The sequence below is a fragment of the Sclerotinia sclerotiorum genome, genomic scaffold, assembly GCF_000146945.2.
Source record: "Sclerotinia sclerotiorum 1980 UF-70 scaffold_21 genomic scaffold, whole genome shotgun sequence".
Lineage (NCBI taxonomy): Eukaryota > Fungi > Ascomycota > Leotiomycetes > Helotiales > Sclerotiniaceae > Sclerotinia > Sclerotinia sclerotiorum.
This window is the reverse complement of record NW_001820815.1, coordinates 809,324-821,848: the sequence shown is the minus strand read 5'-3', so window position 1 is coordinate 821,848 and position 12,525 is coordinate 809,324. Positions and strand designations below refer to the sequence as shown.

Sequence of the window (12,525 nt, the reverse complement as noted above, 5' to 3'; positions counted from 1 at the left end):
ACACCTGACTACTTCACCTTGCGGCATTGGATCTGTTTTCCTCTCCAAAAATCAATCGATGATTCAACTCCATTCAATTCAATCCATACATAGCTTATAAATCATGTCGACAATACCATCAAGGACGAGGTCAATTCGTAAACCTTCAGAAAGAATTACTAATATTAGTCGATCCGATAAATCACCTGTGGCTGCAGCTCCCGAGGGTACAGCTTCACCGAGTCGTTTACCTACTATCAAACCACGAAGAACAACCATATCAACCGCTTCGAGCACCTCAACCTCTACACGACCTCCCGCTACGAGCTCAATTGGTAACAGCAGTGCTTCCATACGACCACCATCCACTCGGGCAAACATAAGCAAGCTTCCCACGAATGGACTTGCTCGATCGACCTCAATTCGAAATACATCCGCCGCGACGTCTGAACCCGTGAAGGATCGTTCAAGGCCACCCATAACTTCTTTAAATCGATACATTTGTACCTCATCGAGCACTTCTACCACTGCAAGACCAGGCCATCTACGTAGAAAATCCTCATCGACCATTCTAAATAACCCCTCCACCGTCCTCCGCCCACCTAGTCAATCATCACAAAGATCGCGCCCGCCAAGTCAATCATCGCAGAGAGCACCATCACAAGATGCCCCAGTGAGAACCCGTCCACAGTCCCTATATGCAGACACATCCATCCGCAAACCTGCCTTCTCTACTCTCCAACAACACTTTTCTCCGGCAAAGAATATTGGTTCTAAACCGCATCCTGCCACATTCCTCGCTGCTCCGACTCCCAGTAAATTACCTTCCAACATCGCAATAACTGCGGAAGCCGCAAAGCTCCAAAATGAACTATTACAACTACACATACTGCATAGAGATGCGGAACTAGTGAACAGGCAGTGGAAAGCTAGCGCGAAGAAAAAGCTTGGGGCAAAGTTCCAATCAGTGGTGAAGAGACATGATGAGTTAATCCATTTGGAGGTGGAAGAAGCTGGAAAGATTAATGCTGCTGCTTTAAAAGAGTGGCAAGGCATAGGAACTCCGGGATGGGGTCTAGAGGAGAGGATTCAGTTACTTGACGAAGTACTCAATGAAGCTTGGATTCTAGGCGAACCCGGAGGAAAATACGCGAGGTTATTGAGAAAATTCGAGAAGTGGGTTGTTAAATGCGAGCAGATATTGAAGGATAGGGAGCATGACCAAATGCTGGACGAGGAAGAGGAAGTTGTGTTTATTGAGGAACTAGACATGGCATGGAAAGATGAATGTTTGGTTCTGAAGAGGAAACTCGAAGGATGGCGAGATGCTTTAGGAGATCTCGGGAGGTTTGAACAAGAGTCCACAGTGGCGAATGTGGTGGGCGGGATTAGAGCCTTGGTAAGTGGCATGCTTTTAGAGTTGGAGACCATGGCGCAAATCGAATCATATGCCATGACATTGGAACAGGAATGCATTCAGAGTGTGAATGGGGGGTTAGAACATGACGATGATACTTCTGTTGCAGGCGCTGTATGGAGGTTTATGTGAGCTATCATGGGTCAAGGACCTCGTACTCCGAGGCTTTATGCGGACCCATTTATAATCGGGTCAAGGAGGGCTAGATCGCTTTCGTGCCATATCCTCTTACTTCACATGTCATCAACTGTCAATAGTCTAAATACACAATCAACAGGAGCTGATCCATGAAGCCTGATATAAAAAGTACTATGAAACACAAGAGATTGCAGGGAGACAATAGTGCCACTAGGAAAATTTTTATTCGTTCTTATTGTTATTTATGGTATCTCACACAAGCATATTAAGCCATTCTGCAAAACCCCAGTCATTCCTGTCACCGGCACCCAGCCTCCGGTTCAAGCAGCCCAAAGCATCGTATGTCCTTAACCAAAAACTCCGTTGAACTTAAGCTATGCACAAATACTCACTGCCGACCCCCGATAAAAGATCCCTCTATCATAGATTGAAGAAAAGCAATGCTATTAAACCTGTGAAGGCCTTATACACCTGTATTAATCTCGAACAAAGAACGATTATTGATGATTGCACCCCCCCAAGATATGAAGTGAGTCCAATTTATGCACCGCCATTTGCCTTGAATTTGCTTGTCACAAGAATGCGAAAAGAATTGTTGAAAATTCGGAACCGATCAAACTCGTTGGCTAGCAAAATCTAGGACCTCGCAATCATCTTCAAAGAAGCCTTCCTCGTCTTCGTTGCCTGCGTTTATGGCACCATTAGAGCTAGCACCCTTGCGTCTTCTCGTAGTAACTACAATCTGCTCCATGTCCTCATGACTGCTGTCTGCGATCCTCATTACTCGCTCGATGGCAGAAGACGGGAGAGCCCTATGGTAAGAGGAAGTTTCGTAGTCATCTTCTGTAAGTTGGGGCGGACCAACATCCAGTCTCACACTTCTTATAGGGCCGCCGAATGCCCACGCATTCTTTGTCGATTCAGTCACAATAACGTCAGATGAACCACTTGTAGATGTGGAAGATGATGGTGTAGTCGTTTCATGAGAATATATATGGAGGTTAACCCGGCGATCTGTATGAAATGGCTGATATGGTGCATTCGACTCAATCTCTGCTTGAGGTATCGAAGATTCGGCTCCAGAGGGAAGCGATACCCGACTTGATACCTGTCTCGCTTTCCAATTATCCGCTGTATCTCTGGCTAATGTACCAAGAACATCGTCGGGTACTGGACCTGGCGCAATTCTAATGTCAGGTAGAGGTGGTACCTGAAATTCGACGTATTTGGCACCCCTGGATGCCTTTTGCTTGTCGGCTGGACGATCTGCCCTTCTACTTTTCACTGTGTAGATTCGGACAATCCCTCCACCGACTACGATGATTGAATCACCATGCTTCCCATTGTAGAATCTGACGCAGTTCGGGCTGGGGATATTTCTGCTCTTAGGTAGGTGCAATTTCGTTCCGCCAGACTTTCGCATTTCATTCATCTTACCAGTTGCAGCGCCTACAGACCGGCTAATCCCAGCAGCCAATGCCTGCGTTCCCTGGCCTGCTTGCGACTTCACACTAGCAGCAGTGATACCCGGAAGACCGACACTGCTTCGCCGCCTGCGAGAACCGACGAGAGGTCGAGCTACAGTCCACAGTGATGACACAGCACTTGAAGCTACTCCGACAGCAGAAAGAGTAGCGTTGTTGCTATCGAGGTTCGTCTGATCAGAGCTTCCTGAATGAATCCGCCGTCGTGGTGGAGGCCATGTAAATGCACTAGCTGGAAGGTCAAGAATGTGGACCGTTCCAGGCTCCGTTACCATTGCAGCACGCTCACCATGTGGTGCCGTCCATACGACGTCCACAATTCTTGCAATGGTCATGCGCGAGAATTGTGCAATCTGTCGAACATGCGATCCATGTACACCTCCACCTTGGGACCCCGCCCCTTTGAGAAGAGATGACCTTGAATAATGCAACCGCATGAGATCCCAGACAAACTGGACATCGCCTTTACTACTTGCGGTGAACAAAGCGAGACCGCTAGGCGCAAGTGACAGAAAGCTACACCCATGAGGTACGGGAAAAGTAGCTAGAGGATGAATCGATGATCCCGAGGTCTGTTGTGTTAGCGAGTCTAGATCTAAAATTGATATTAACCCAGGATCCTTGCTTGTCGTGTTTGCTTGGCAATTGAGTCCATGCGTAGGAGGAAACTGGGGAGAATTGTTCTGCGGTGCTGAATATGTGTTCCCACCATTCGTTTGCTGGGGTGCTGCGGACTTGTTCCAGTAATTATTCCAATACTGAGCACCTTGCTTCCCAACATATCCAGATATCTCGACAATTCCCTGTGTTGCAGCTTGAAGAACTTGCTTTAACACCCCTTCACCACCGGGAGTATCCACCAGACAGTTTACCGCGGGAATATGAGGAGGAGCTTGTGAAATCAGGCCAGGTACGCGCCCCGTTGCAAGAGTCTCTGGAACAGTAGCACGGAGTGAGACTTGGGACAATGCTGCCGAGGGACAATAGGCCAGCCAACGTCCATTCAAAGATAGTATTGAGGCTTTGTATTGAGATCGTGGGCTGGCTTCCGGCTGACGTACACCTTCCGCAAAATTGTTGAAGACCGCTGGATCTACAGAAAGACCGTGTTGAACAGTTGTCCATACTTTCCCAATACACTTGAACTCGACTTCTGAAACAGTTTTGTCCTTGTGCCGAAAAATCCATGTTTCACCAGTGATACCCGAGGCTACGACAACATTACCCCTATCTGCTCGAATTGTGAACGACCCAACTGGAGCTGGTGCTGTAAATAATGGGCTTGACGGAGATATTGGCAAGTGTATCTTTGGAGTATATAGCAGAGTGGCAATATGTTTCTTTGTACTTAATGAATATACTTCAACTGTTGTTTGATAACATTCTATCAAGTCATCATCGTTCTCGCCATCGATGGAGCGGGTAGACAACCTTGGAGAACCCACTGCATCAGTCGGCGCAGGAGGGCTTTCCGGAGACGTAGTATATTCAGGGGAATTCTCACTGGTTGTACGAACCGGACCGTGAACAACGACAGCGATCAAAGGATATTGAACGGAATGCTCCGATCCAGCGGTCCACGGAAGGATCTTGGAGTTGTAGACCCCACCTCTCAACCCATCTAAATTGAGTATCTTATTCACACCTCTCTTGGTGACATTATGAATACTTAGCCCACCCTCAAATCCAGTAACAATCACATTATTTGGAGGTTTGCTTGCATCCTGAGCCGGATAACTATCAAATCCACAATAAAAGCCTTTCTCACCAGGGATCAGACCCGAGGTTCTAGGTGACAACATAAGATTGGTATCCGGCGCTCCATGGAAATGAGCTTGAGGTTGATGTGGAAGCGGTGGATAAGGATTATATCGTACCGCTTGTGATTGTTGTGAATAGGTTGAGGTACGTCGAGCTGCAAACGCCAGTGCAGAGTGATATTCTTCAGGACTGTATGGCAGGTTTCCATCCATTTGATAGCTCAGCGGTCTTCTACGACTTATTGTATTTAATGGAGAAGATGAAGGGATGTGATTATTGGGAGATCCCTTTGGTTCTTTTCCAGGGTAGCCGTAGTTCGTGATCTTGTCTTCGTATGAAGAGGGTAGCGTAGGAGGCGATTCACCCAGGCTTATCAGGGTGTTAGGAGAGCTGGAAAACGCCGGAATATTCTTTGCCCATTCATTTGTGTTGTGCGTAACAGAAGAGCCTTGAGAAGTCGATGATAGCGCGTCCAACATAGGAGATGTCACCAGACTTTCATTTTGCGTAGAAACTATCGGCTTTGTCTCCGGAGACGGGGTCTGAGAGGTTACCGCGGAAGACTTATTCTTACTAGACAAGTCGGCAGGTTAGCAACTGAACATGTCATAGAGGGCGTCATGAAGTGAGAGCGACTCACGATTTCGCTGCATTACTCCTCGTCACCGCAGCCATAACCCCTCCAGCAGCACCGCCATCCCTCGCCGTCCCATTTTTTTTGGCGTTCTTGGTGGGAATCTGCACTCCAGCTGAAGCGCCTTTCGTTTTGTTGGATTGTGATGGTCCGCTCGAAGTATGGTTGATTTCGTTATCAAATGAGGTGGGCATTCAAATGGCTATAAGATCTTAAAATAGACTCTTGTGAATCCTGCCGCTGTTGCAGTGTTTATATGTAGGACTCGGGTTCAGTCAAAGGTCGACAAGATAAGTAGGTTCGCGAGGTGTTTCGAGATGCCGACAAGTCAATACAACTCCCGGGCTTCCTGAACGGTCAGAATTCAGGAGAACGCTCGGGAATCTCAGTAAAAAGAATGTGGTCTAGAATACCAAGATAGATGTGCGTATGTGCAAGTATATTTATTTTTCTAGGGAAAACGAATTAATATTGATAAATGAAGTATTTATTGTAGGTTGTTGTCACTCTTGCTGTGTTAAGAGCTCGCTCCTGAGAGTCCAAGCTGGGCCGGCTGGTTATCTCTGGTTGGTATGTATGTATATGTTTGCGGTATGAAGAGGGGCATTGCCAAGAGTGGGTGGGGAGATCATGTACACAGGCACGAGTTGACTGTACCAGGCATTTATTAGTGTATGATTCAAAGAGATATGCGGATGTAGATAGGTACAATATCTGTTCTCGTCAATGAGATCTCATAAAATATATATTATGTGACTGTATTTTATACACTTGATTATTAAGTATTTACCTCATTATATCACTTGATCTTGTCATTCCCATTAGACACACCGAAAGCATCTATCTTCGGACTGCTATTCTCATTGTCCTTTGTGCTAATCATACGTCAATCAATCAATGAATCAATCAATCATCTAATCCAGATCAATAGGGTATATACATCTACACCGCATGTGTTGTATATGCCATCTCCAAGATGTATCGGTACCTACTAATAAAAGAGATGGAACATTGCATCGAAGGGGCATTGGATGGCCTTGAAAGTTGGTCCCATGACCTACATCTATTGAGCTGATGTCAGAAGGCTACTTACGTATTATACATACCTACCCAGTAAGCCCTCCTGATCTAGGTGCTGGGAAGGGGGCTTTTAGAAAGACATAATGAACCTTGTTTATTTAGGAAGGATGCCGATCTAATTGGTACCTACATTGACACTATATTGTAATTGAGACATCTCTAAAACTATTGATAAGCTTCGGCCTTTTCTCTCTCTGGGTTGAAGCCTCTTGAAAGGTTCCATCTTCTCCATATCAGGACCAGAAGATAGGAGGAGTGGAAGATGGACTGGAAGATAGGTAGTTTCCAACAAGAAATTGACTATTATCAAAGCAAAATCAAAGAGCAGATCATCCATAATAAAGAGATCGCTAGCTCTATCATCCAAGTACCGTAATAGAAATACCTAGAATACCGTGCTCATGCAGGTACACCATACAGGAAACTCATCATTGTTCCAAAGTTGCTTGTGTAAAAGAATTTGACGGTTCCTAGAATTTTCAGATTGTGCTGGAACACAAAGCCAACCTTCCAGTATTTCCAAGGATCCGCTCGTGCCAATGTAGAATTGCAATTTCCAACTAATACCATAACCGTTGCCGCCATCAAACGAAAAGTGATATCAAAAATATCGTGGGTATTGTATACATACACAGATTCCTCACAAATGCTGAAGAAATCTTGCCCGCCCTTCCACAATTTGCGCCGTCCTTGCCAACAGGCTCCCACTGACGACCAGGCATACACACAATGAGTTCAATATCACTCAAAGTAGTACACTTTCTCTGTCGCAACACCAATCCCATTAACCAATTCGCCCCTCTCTAGTATAACCAAGCCATTACGCCTTCTTCTTCAAAGTGGCCTTCGCTTTCGCAGCCTTCTTTCTGTTGCTTCTGATCATTACCACGCTCAAGAATGATCCGACCACAGCGGATGCCATCAGGATAAGTATAACAGGTATTCTAATTGCCCAGACCCGAGGAGGAAATACATTCTGAAGAGGATGATCGGAGTCGACGAATGGCTGATCACAAAAATTAGCCCCCAAGATATTTATCAACGGCGGAGAGAAGGAAAGCAGAGTATCCATACCATAAGAAGGGTCCATATAGTGTAGTAGAGGAAGACGACCGAAGCAGCGACGAGCATCGCGAGACCAACGAGTTGATCGAGCTGTGAAGCGTAATATTAGCATTCAACTCAACACAACTTGCGCCAAACATCAGCTGCACGCGGTATTGATTGACATCTCTCACCATTGTTGTAGTAGACTTTTAAAAGAGTGTGGTTTAATCAATCCGGAGCTCGGAAGCTTAAGATTTATGAGGTGAAGCTTCTGGTTACTTATAAGGTAGTAAAAATGAAATCAATTGTACCAAAAGTTCATGAGAGCTCCTTTCCCCATCAGTCAATCTGGTCTTTCGCAATACAAGGGCCCTAAACTTTATTTTCGTTTAGCGCTATTTCTGCGTCTAAATTTACTGTACCACCCACCAGTGCACTGTGTACCCTTCGCGCGGACCCTTACAATCAATAACTTTTCAGCTTGTCAACTTCATACAATACAGATTCAATCACCTGCGCCATCACATTATTATAATATCGCAAACCGAAGCTCCTGTGTTACTTTTCTTTTTTCTTCTTCCAATAATCGGATGTACTAAAGGGAAGGAAGAGGCGTTAGCTCACCGTCTGCGAAAGCTACGAAGCTTTCGACAAGTTTTCAAAGCGTAGCTCGCAGCCACTTGTGACTTCCCAGAGCTTCATTATAAGATTTCGGCCATATATTCCCGACGTTGCAAAAGCGACACAAATACAATGGCTACTTCAGTTGTCCCAGAAGATAGGATCATGGAAGAGAGATCTAATAACCGCGTCCCTACTTCCCCACGCCGCCGTTCCTCTAATACTGGAAAACAACCGGACCGTGAATTTCGAGGCAGAGACATGGTTGTAGTCAAGGAAAGATCCGAGGGAGAGAAACAAGCAGCTGCGAAGGCTGAATATGAGAAACTTCTCACGATGCGATCTGGTGGTACCTATATCCCTCCCGCACGCTTGCGAGCACTGCAATCTCAGATTACAGACAAAACGAGCAAAGAATATCAAAGAATGGCATGGGAAGCACTGAAGAAGTCAATAAATGGTTTAATCAACAAGGTCAATGTATCAAACATCAAGTACATTGTACCAGAGTTATTTGGAGAAAATTTGATTAGAGGTCGAGGGTTATTCTGCAGGAGCATTATGAAGGCTCAGGCTGCCAGTTTACCATTCACACCGATATATGCCGCAATGGCCGCAATTGTCAATACAAAACTTCCGCAAGTTGGAGAGCTTCTCCTAAAGCGTCTCATAGTGCAGTTTAAGAAAGGGTTCAAAAGAAACGACAAGGCTGTGTGCCTTTCTGCCACCACATTCATCGCCCATCTTTGTAACCAACAAGTAGCAAATGAGGTAGTTGCGGCCCAGATCCTGTTACTACTTCTTAATAAGCCGACGGACGACAGTGTTGAAATTGCGGTTGGGTTAACGCGGGAGGTCGGCCAACATCTGGAAGAGATGAGTGGACCTATCGCTCTAGCGGTGTTCGATCAGTTCAGGAATATTTTGAATGAGGCAGATATCGATAAACGGGTACAATATATGATTGAAGTCCTCTTTCAAGTTCGAAAAGACAAATACAAAGATAATCCTGCGATCAAAGAAGAGCTGGATCTTGTGGAGGAGGAAGATCAAATTACACACCGCATAGTCTTGGACGATGAGATTGATGTCCAGGATGGACTCAACATTTTTAAATTTGATCCTGAATGGGAACAAAACGAAGAATTATACAAGCAGCTCAAAGCCGAAATTCTTGGGGAGGGAAGTGATGACGAGGGCGACGAGGATGAGGAAGATGATAGCGAGGATGACGAGGAAAAAAGGGAAGAAAAGGCGTTAGAGATCAAGGACCAGAGTAATACAGATCTCGTCAATCTACGAAGGACTATATACTTAACTATCATGTCGAGTATTGACCCTGAAGAATGTTGCCACAAGCTGATGAAAGTCACACTACCGTCTGGCCAGGAGCCTGAACTTCCTTCCATGGTCATTGAATGTTGCTCCCAAGAGAGAACGTATTCAAAGTTTTATGGCCTTATTGGGGAGCGTTTTGCAAAGATAAATCGCCTCTGGACAGACCTTTTCGAGCAATCATTTGCCAAGTATTATGATACCATCCATCGTTACGAAACAAACAGGTTACGAAATATTGCGAGATTTTTCGGACACCTTCTTAGCTCAGACGCTCTTGGCTGGCATGTTTTGTCCATCGTACATCTCAACGAAGAAGAGACAACATCGAGCAGTCGTATCTTTATTAAGATTCTTTTCCAGGATCTGTCGGAAGCAATGGGAATGGCGAAATTGCAAGCTCGCTTGAAGGATGATATTCTGCGACCTTATTTTGAAGGGTTATTTCCCCATGATAACCCTCGCAACACAAGGTTCTCCATCAACTACTTGACAAGTATTGGTATGGGTGCTATCACGGAAGAGATGCGTGAATACCTTCAGAACATGCCAAAACCAGCATTACCAACATTACCTACGGCTCCCGACGATGCTGCATCGGACTCGGAAAGCTCTGTCTCAAGCTATTCATCTTACACAGGCTCGTCTTATTCGCGATCTCGCTCGCCATCTCAAAGTCGTGGTCTAGACAGGAGACGTTCAGTATCTAGGACACCGCCGCGTACTGACAAACGGAAGGAAATTAGAAGAGGGCGGAGTTTAACGCGATCTCTTTCTAGGTCAATCACACCACCTCGTCAGGGCAGGAGACCAGCTTCAATATCCATAACACCTCCACGTCGAGGACGCAAAGATTCGAGCCTTTCCAGGTCGAGATCTAGATCTCGTTCACCATATCCTCAACGAACAAGGCGCCGAGATCGCTTCTCAGAAACTCCACCGAGAAGGAACAGATCTTTAAGCGAATCAAGGTCACCTCCGAGAAGAAATGCTGCGAGGAGAAACACATCCTCCGTCAGCGCAGGCCCTCGAAAACGCCAAGGTTCAAGCATTTCAAGATCTCCCTCGCCTCGAAGGCGTGCCGAGAGAGACAGATTTTCCAGGTCACCGCCTCCCAAAACGTCTCTGCGGAACGATAGCTACTCAAGGTCTCCAAGCCCGCAACGCAATACACGTAGAGTCAGCAGATCCATTTCCCCACCACCCAAACGAAGACGCGATTACAGCATTTCTAAATCTCCACCACCAAAGCGAGGCCGGAGACATGATTAGACGGTAAAGAATGGAAATCAGGATTATAATTATAGTGTTGGCGATAGTTTCACACAATTCGAGCAAGCGTAACTTACCATCAGTTCTAGAGGATATCAATTCGCATTTGTTTCAATCAACTGGTGTGTTTTCAGATCTTAATCACGTGAAACCTGCAGCGCTCACGCTCTACCCTTTACCTTGCTTGGCAAGACTTTTCTTTTTTTTCTTTTGTATCAGAAACTCTTCCTGCAGTGATCTTTGATGACTCCTTTGGTACCAGCTTGAGCGATTGGCCATTCTGCTATAGGATATTCTAGTTTGGTCAATATGGATGCTTTTGGTTAGTGTGTGGTGTATCGTATGTAGGCTGGATCCTTTGCTTCAAGTAGGTTAAATGTAATTGGGACTTTCGAGTTCTATCTCCATACCAACCTAATGATAGACCATAGGATCCTATGAAACATATAAGTGGTCCGACAACTTCAAAATCTGTAGCATGTTGATATTCTATCAAAGCAAGGCCCATGAGCCGCCGGGGCGGGGTAGCCGGTGGGTGAACAGTGGACGCCGAAATTGACAGATGTGCTAGACATTGTGCTCTATATATTCCTAGAGAATATTTTAACTTAATGGCTATCAAATCTGCTGTATCGAAGCTTTAATTTCTCCATCACCGCACTTTTGCTCTTGCTCTTGCCTAACAATCTTTGAACTCCATGTACTGAGATATCGATATGCAGTACATGTACCGCTTGTGACTCTGTAAACTCTGTAACGGAGGATGATTTCAACCGAATCGCCTTTCGGCGCGATCAATTTCCGTGCGACACTTCACCGCTCAAGTCAGCTGTTGGAGTTGATAAGTACAGTATGTATATATACCTAGGTACTGTTTATGATTCAAAGATTCATAGATACATTGATACTGAGTCTGAATGGCATTGACTATGCGAATATATAAGATTACCTACTTGCCTCCTACTACCTGGCTGCTACCTCGCTACTACATACCTACTGCCTGCCTGCCTCCTGCCTGCCTCCCTACCTCCCTACTACCGACCTACCTACCCCTTTCTCACTGGCTACAAATCCTTAGGGACACGCAGAGAGAGATGTTTACAAACTGCTTTTTCTCGAATGTCCGAACAAGGATTAATATACAAGGTTTAAAATTAACTCACCGGGTACTTTTAGTCAAGGCATAGAAGGGATTACATACCGAGATTTGACTAAACTGAATGGAGATGTTCAATCTGAGTAAGCAAGGTCTTGCATCTGTAAGCGTCTGTACCACTCAAACTCACTTCCCAACACCCAACCACCAAAAAAGGATCACCACCACCAACTATCGCACCACAACACGCACCACACCATTACTACCCTATGAAGATGACGATGAAGGAGAAAGGCATGGTGGCCAAAATAGCCGGTCCATTCAAAATCACCAACTAAACACTCTGTTCTTGTTTTCGGCTGTGGTTCAACCAGAACTGATTGACTGTCTAACTTGGCACCGTCTAACTATTTACTGTCTAGCTGTCCAACCAACCCGTCTATCCGCAATTTGCGAGACCAAGTCTTCAGACAGGAGGTTGTTATACCAGATGCTGTGCCACTGCCTATAGGTGAATCAAATTGACCCTGGTCAAATTACTCTGCTCTCTTTCTCTCCCACTCTACTACTCTCGTAAGGAAAAGGCCAGTCAGCCACGAACTATAAACCCGTTCAACGGACCAACTGATTCCCACCATATTCATTGGTGCGTTAGCAGCTT

The 12,525-nt window shown here is 45.5% G+C and overlaps 6 protein-coding genes across 6 annotated transcripts; 2 read left to right on the top strand and 4 right to left on the bottom strand.

Moving 5' to 3' along the window:
- Positions 1 to 78: 78 nt before the first annotated feature.
- SS1G_12665 (hypothetical protein) lies at positions 79 to 549 on the bottom strand (the record flags this gene model as incomplete). Its single annotated transcript, XM_001586628.1, has 2 exons — positions 79 to 143; positions 186 to 549. 2 exons carry the CDS (start codon positions 547 to 549, stop codon positions 79 to 81), a joined length of 429 nt encoding a protein of 142 aa, XP_001586678.1.
- A 655-nt stretch (positions 550 to 1,204) lies between these two features.
- SS1G_12664 (hypothetical protein) lies at positions 1,205 to 1,528 on the top strand (the record flags this gene model as incomplete). Its single annotated transcript, XM_001586627.1, has 1 exon — positions 1,205 to 1,528. One exon carries the CDS (start codon positions 1,205 to 1,207, stop codon positions 1,526 to 1,528), a length of 324 nt encoding a protein of 107 aa, XP_001586677.1.
- A 619-nt stretch (positions 1,529 to 2,147) lies between these two features.
- On the bottom strand, positions 2,148 to 5,607 carry SS1G_12663 (hypothetical protein; the record flags this gene model as incomplete). The annotated part of the gene is made up of 2 exons (XM_001586626.1): positions 2,148 to 5,148; positions 5,420 to 5,607. The coding sequence occupies 2 exons, from the start codon at positions 5,605 to 5,607 to the stop codon at positions 2,148 to 2,150; spliced, it is 3,189 nt and encodes a 1,062-aa protein (XP_001586676.1).
- Positions 5,608 to 7,313: 1,706 nt separating this feature from the next.
- On the bottom strand, positions 7,314 to 7,734 carry SS1G_12662 (conserved hypothetical protein; the record flags this gene model as incomplete). The annotated part of the gene is made up of 3 exons (XM_001586625.1): positions 7,314 to 7,499; positions 7,568 to 7,648; positions 7,732 to 7,734. The coding sequence occupies 3 exons, from the start codon at positions 7,732 to 7,734 to the stop codon at positions 7,314 to 7,316; spliced, it is 270 nt and encodes an 89-aa protein (XP_001586675.1).
- A 559-nt stretch (positions 7,735 to 8,293) lies between these two features.
- Positions 8,294 to 10,259, top strand: SS1G_12661 (conserved hypothetical protein; the record flags this gene model as incomplete). The annotated part of the gene is made up of 2 exons (XM_001586624.1): positions 8,294 to 9,998; positions 10,243 to 10,259. 2 exons carry the CDS (start codon positions 8,294 to 8,296, stop codon positions 10,257 to 10,259), a joined length of 1,722 nt encoding a protein of 573 aa, XP_001586674.1.
- A 724-nt stretch (positions 10,260 to 10,983) lies between these two features.
- Positions 10,984 to 12,162, bottom strand: SS1G_12660 (predicted protein; the record flags this gene model as incomplete). The annotated part of the gene is made up of 4 exons (XM_001586623.1): positions 10,984 to 11,084; positions 11,425 to 11,579; positions 11,932 to 12,003; positions 12,131 to 12,162. The coding sequence occupies 4 exons, from the start codon at positions 12,160 to 12,162 to the stop codon at positions 10,984 to 10,986; spliced, it is 360 nt and encodes a 119-aa protein (XP_001586673.1).
- Positions 12,163 to 12,525: the final 363 nt, after the last annotated feature.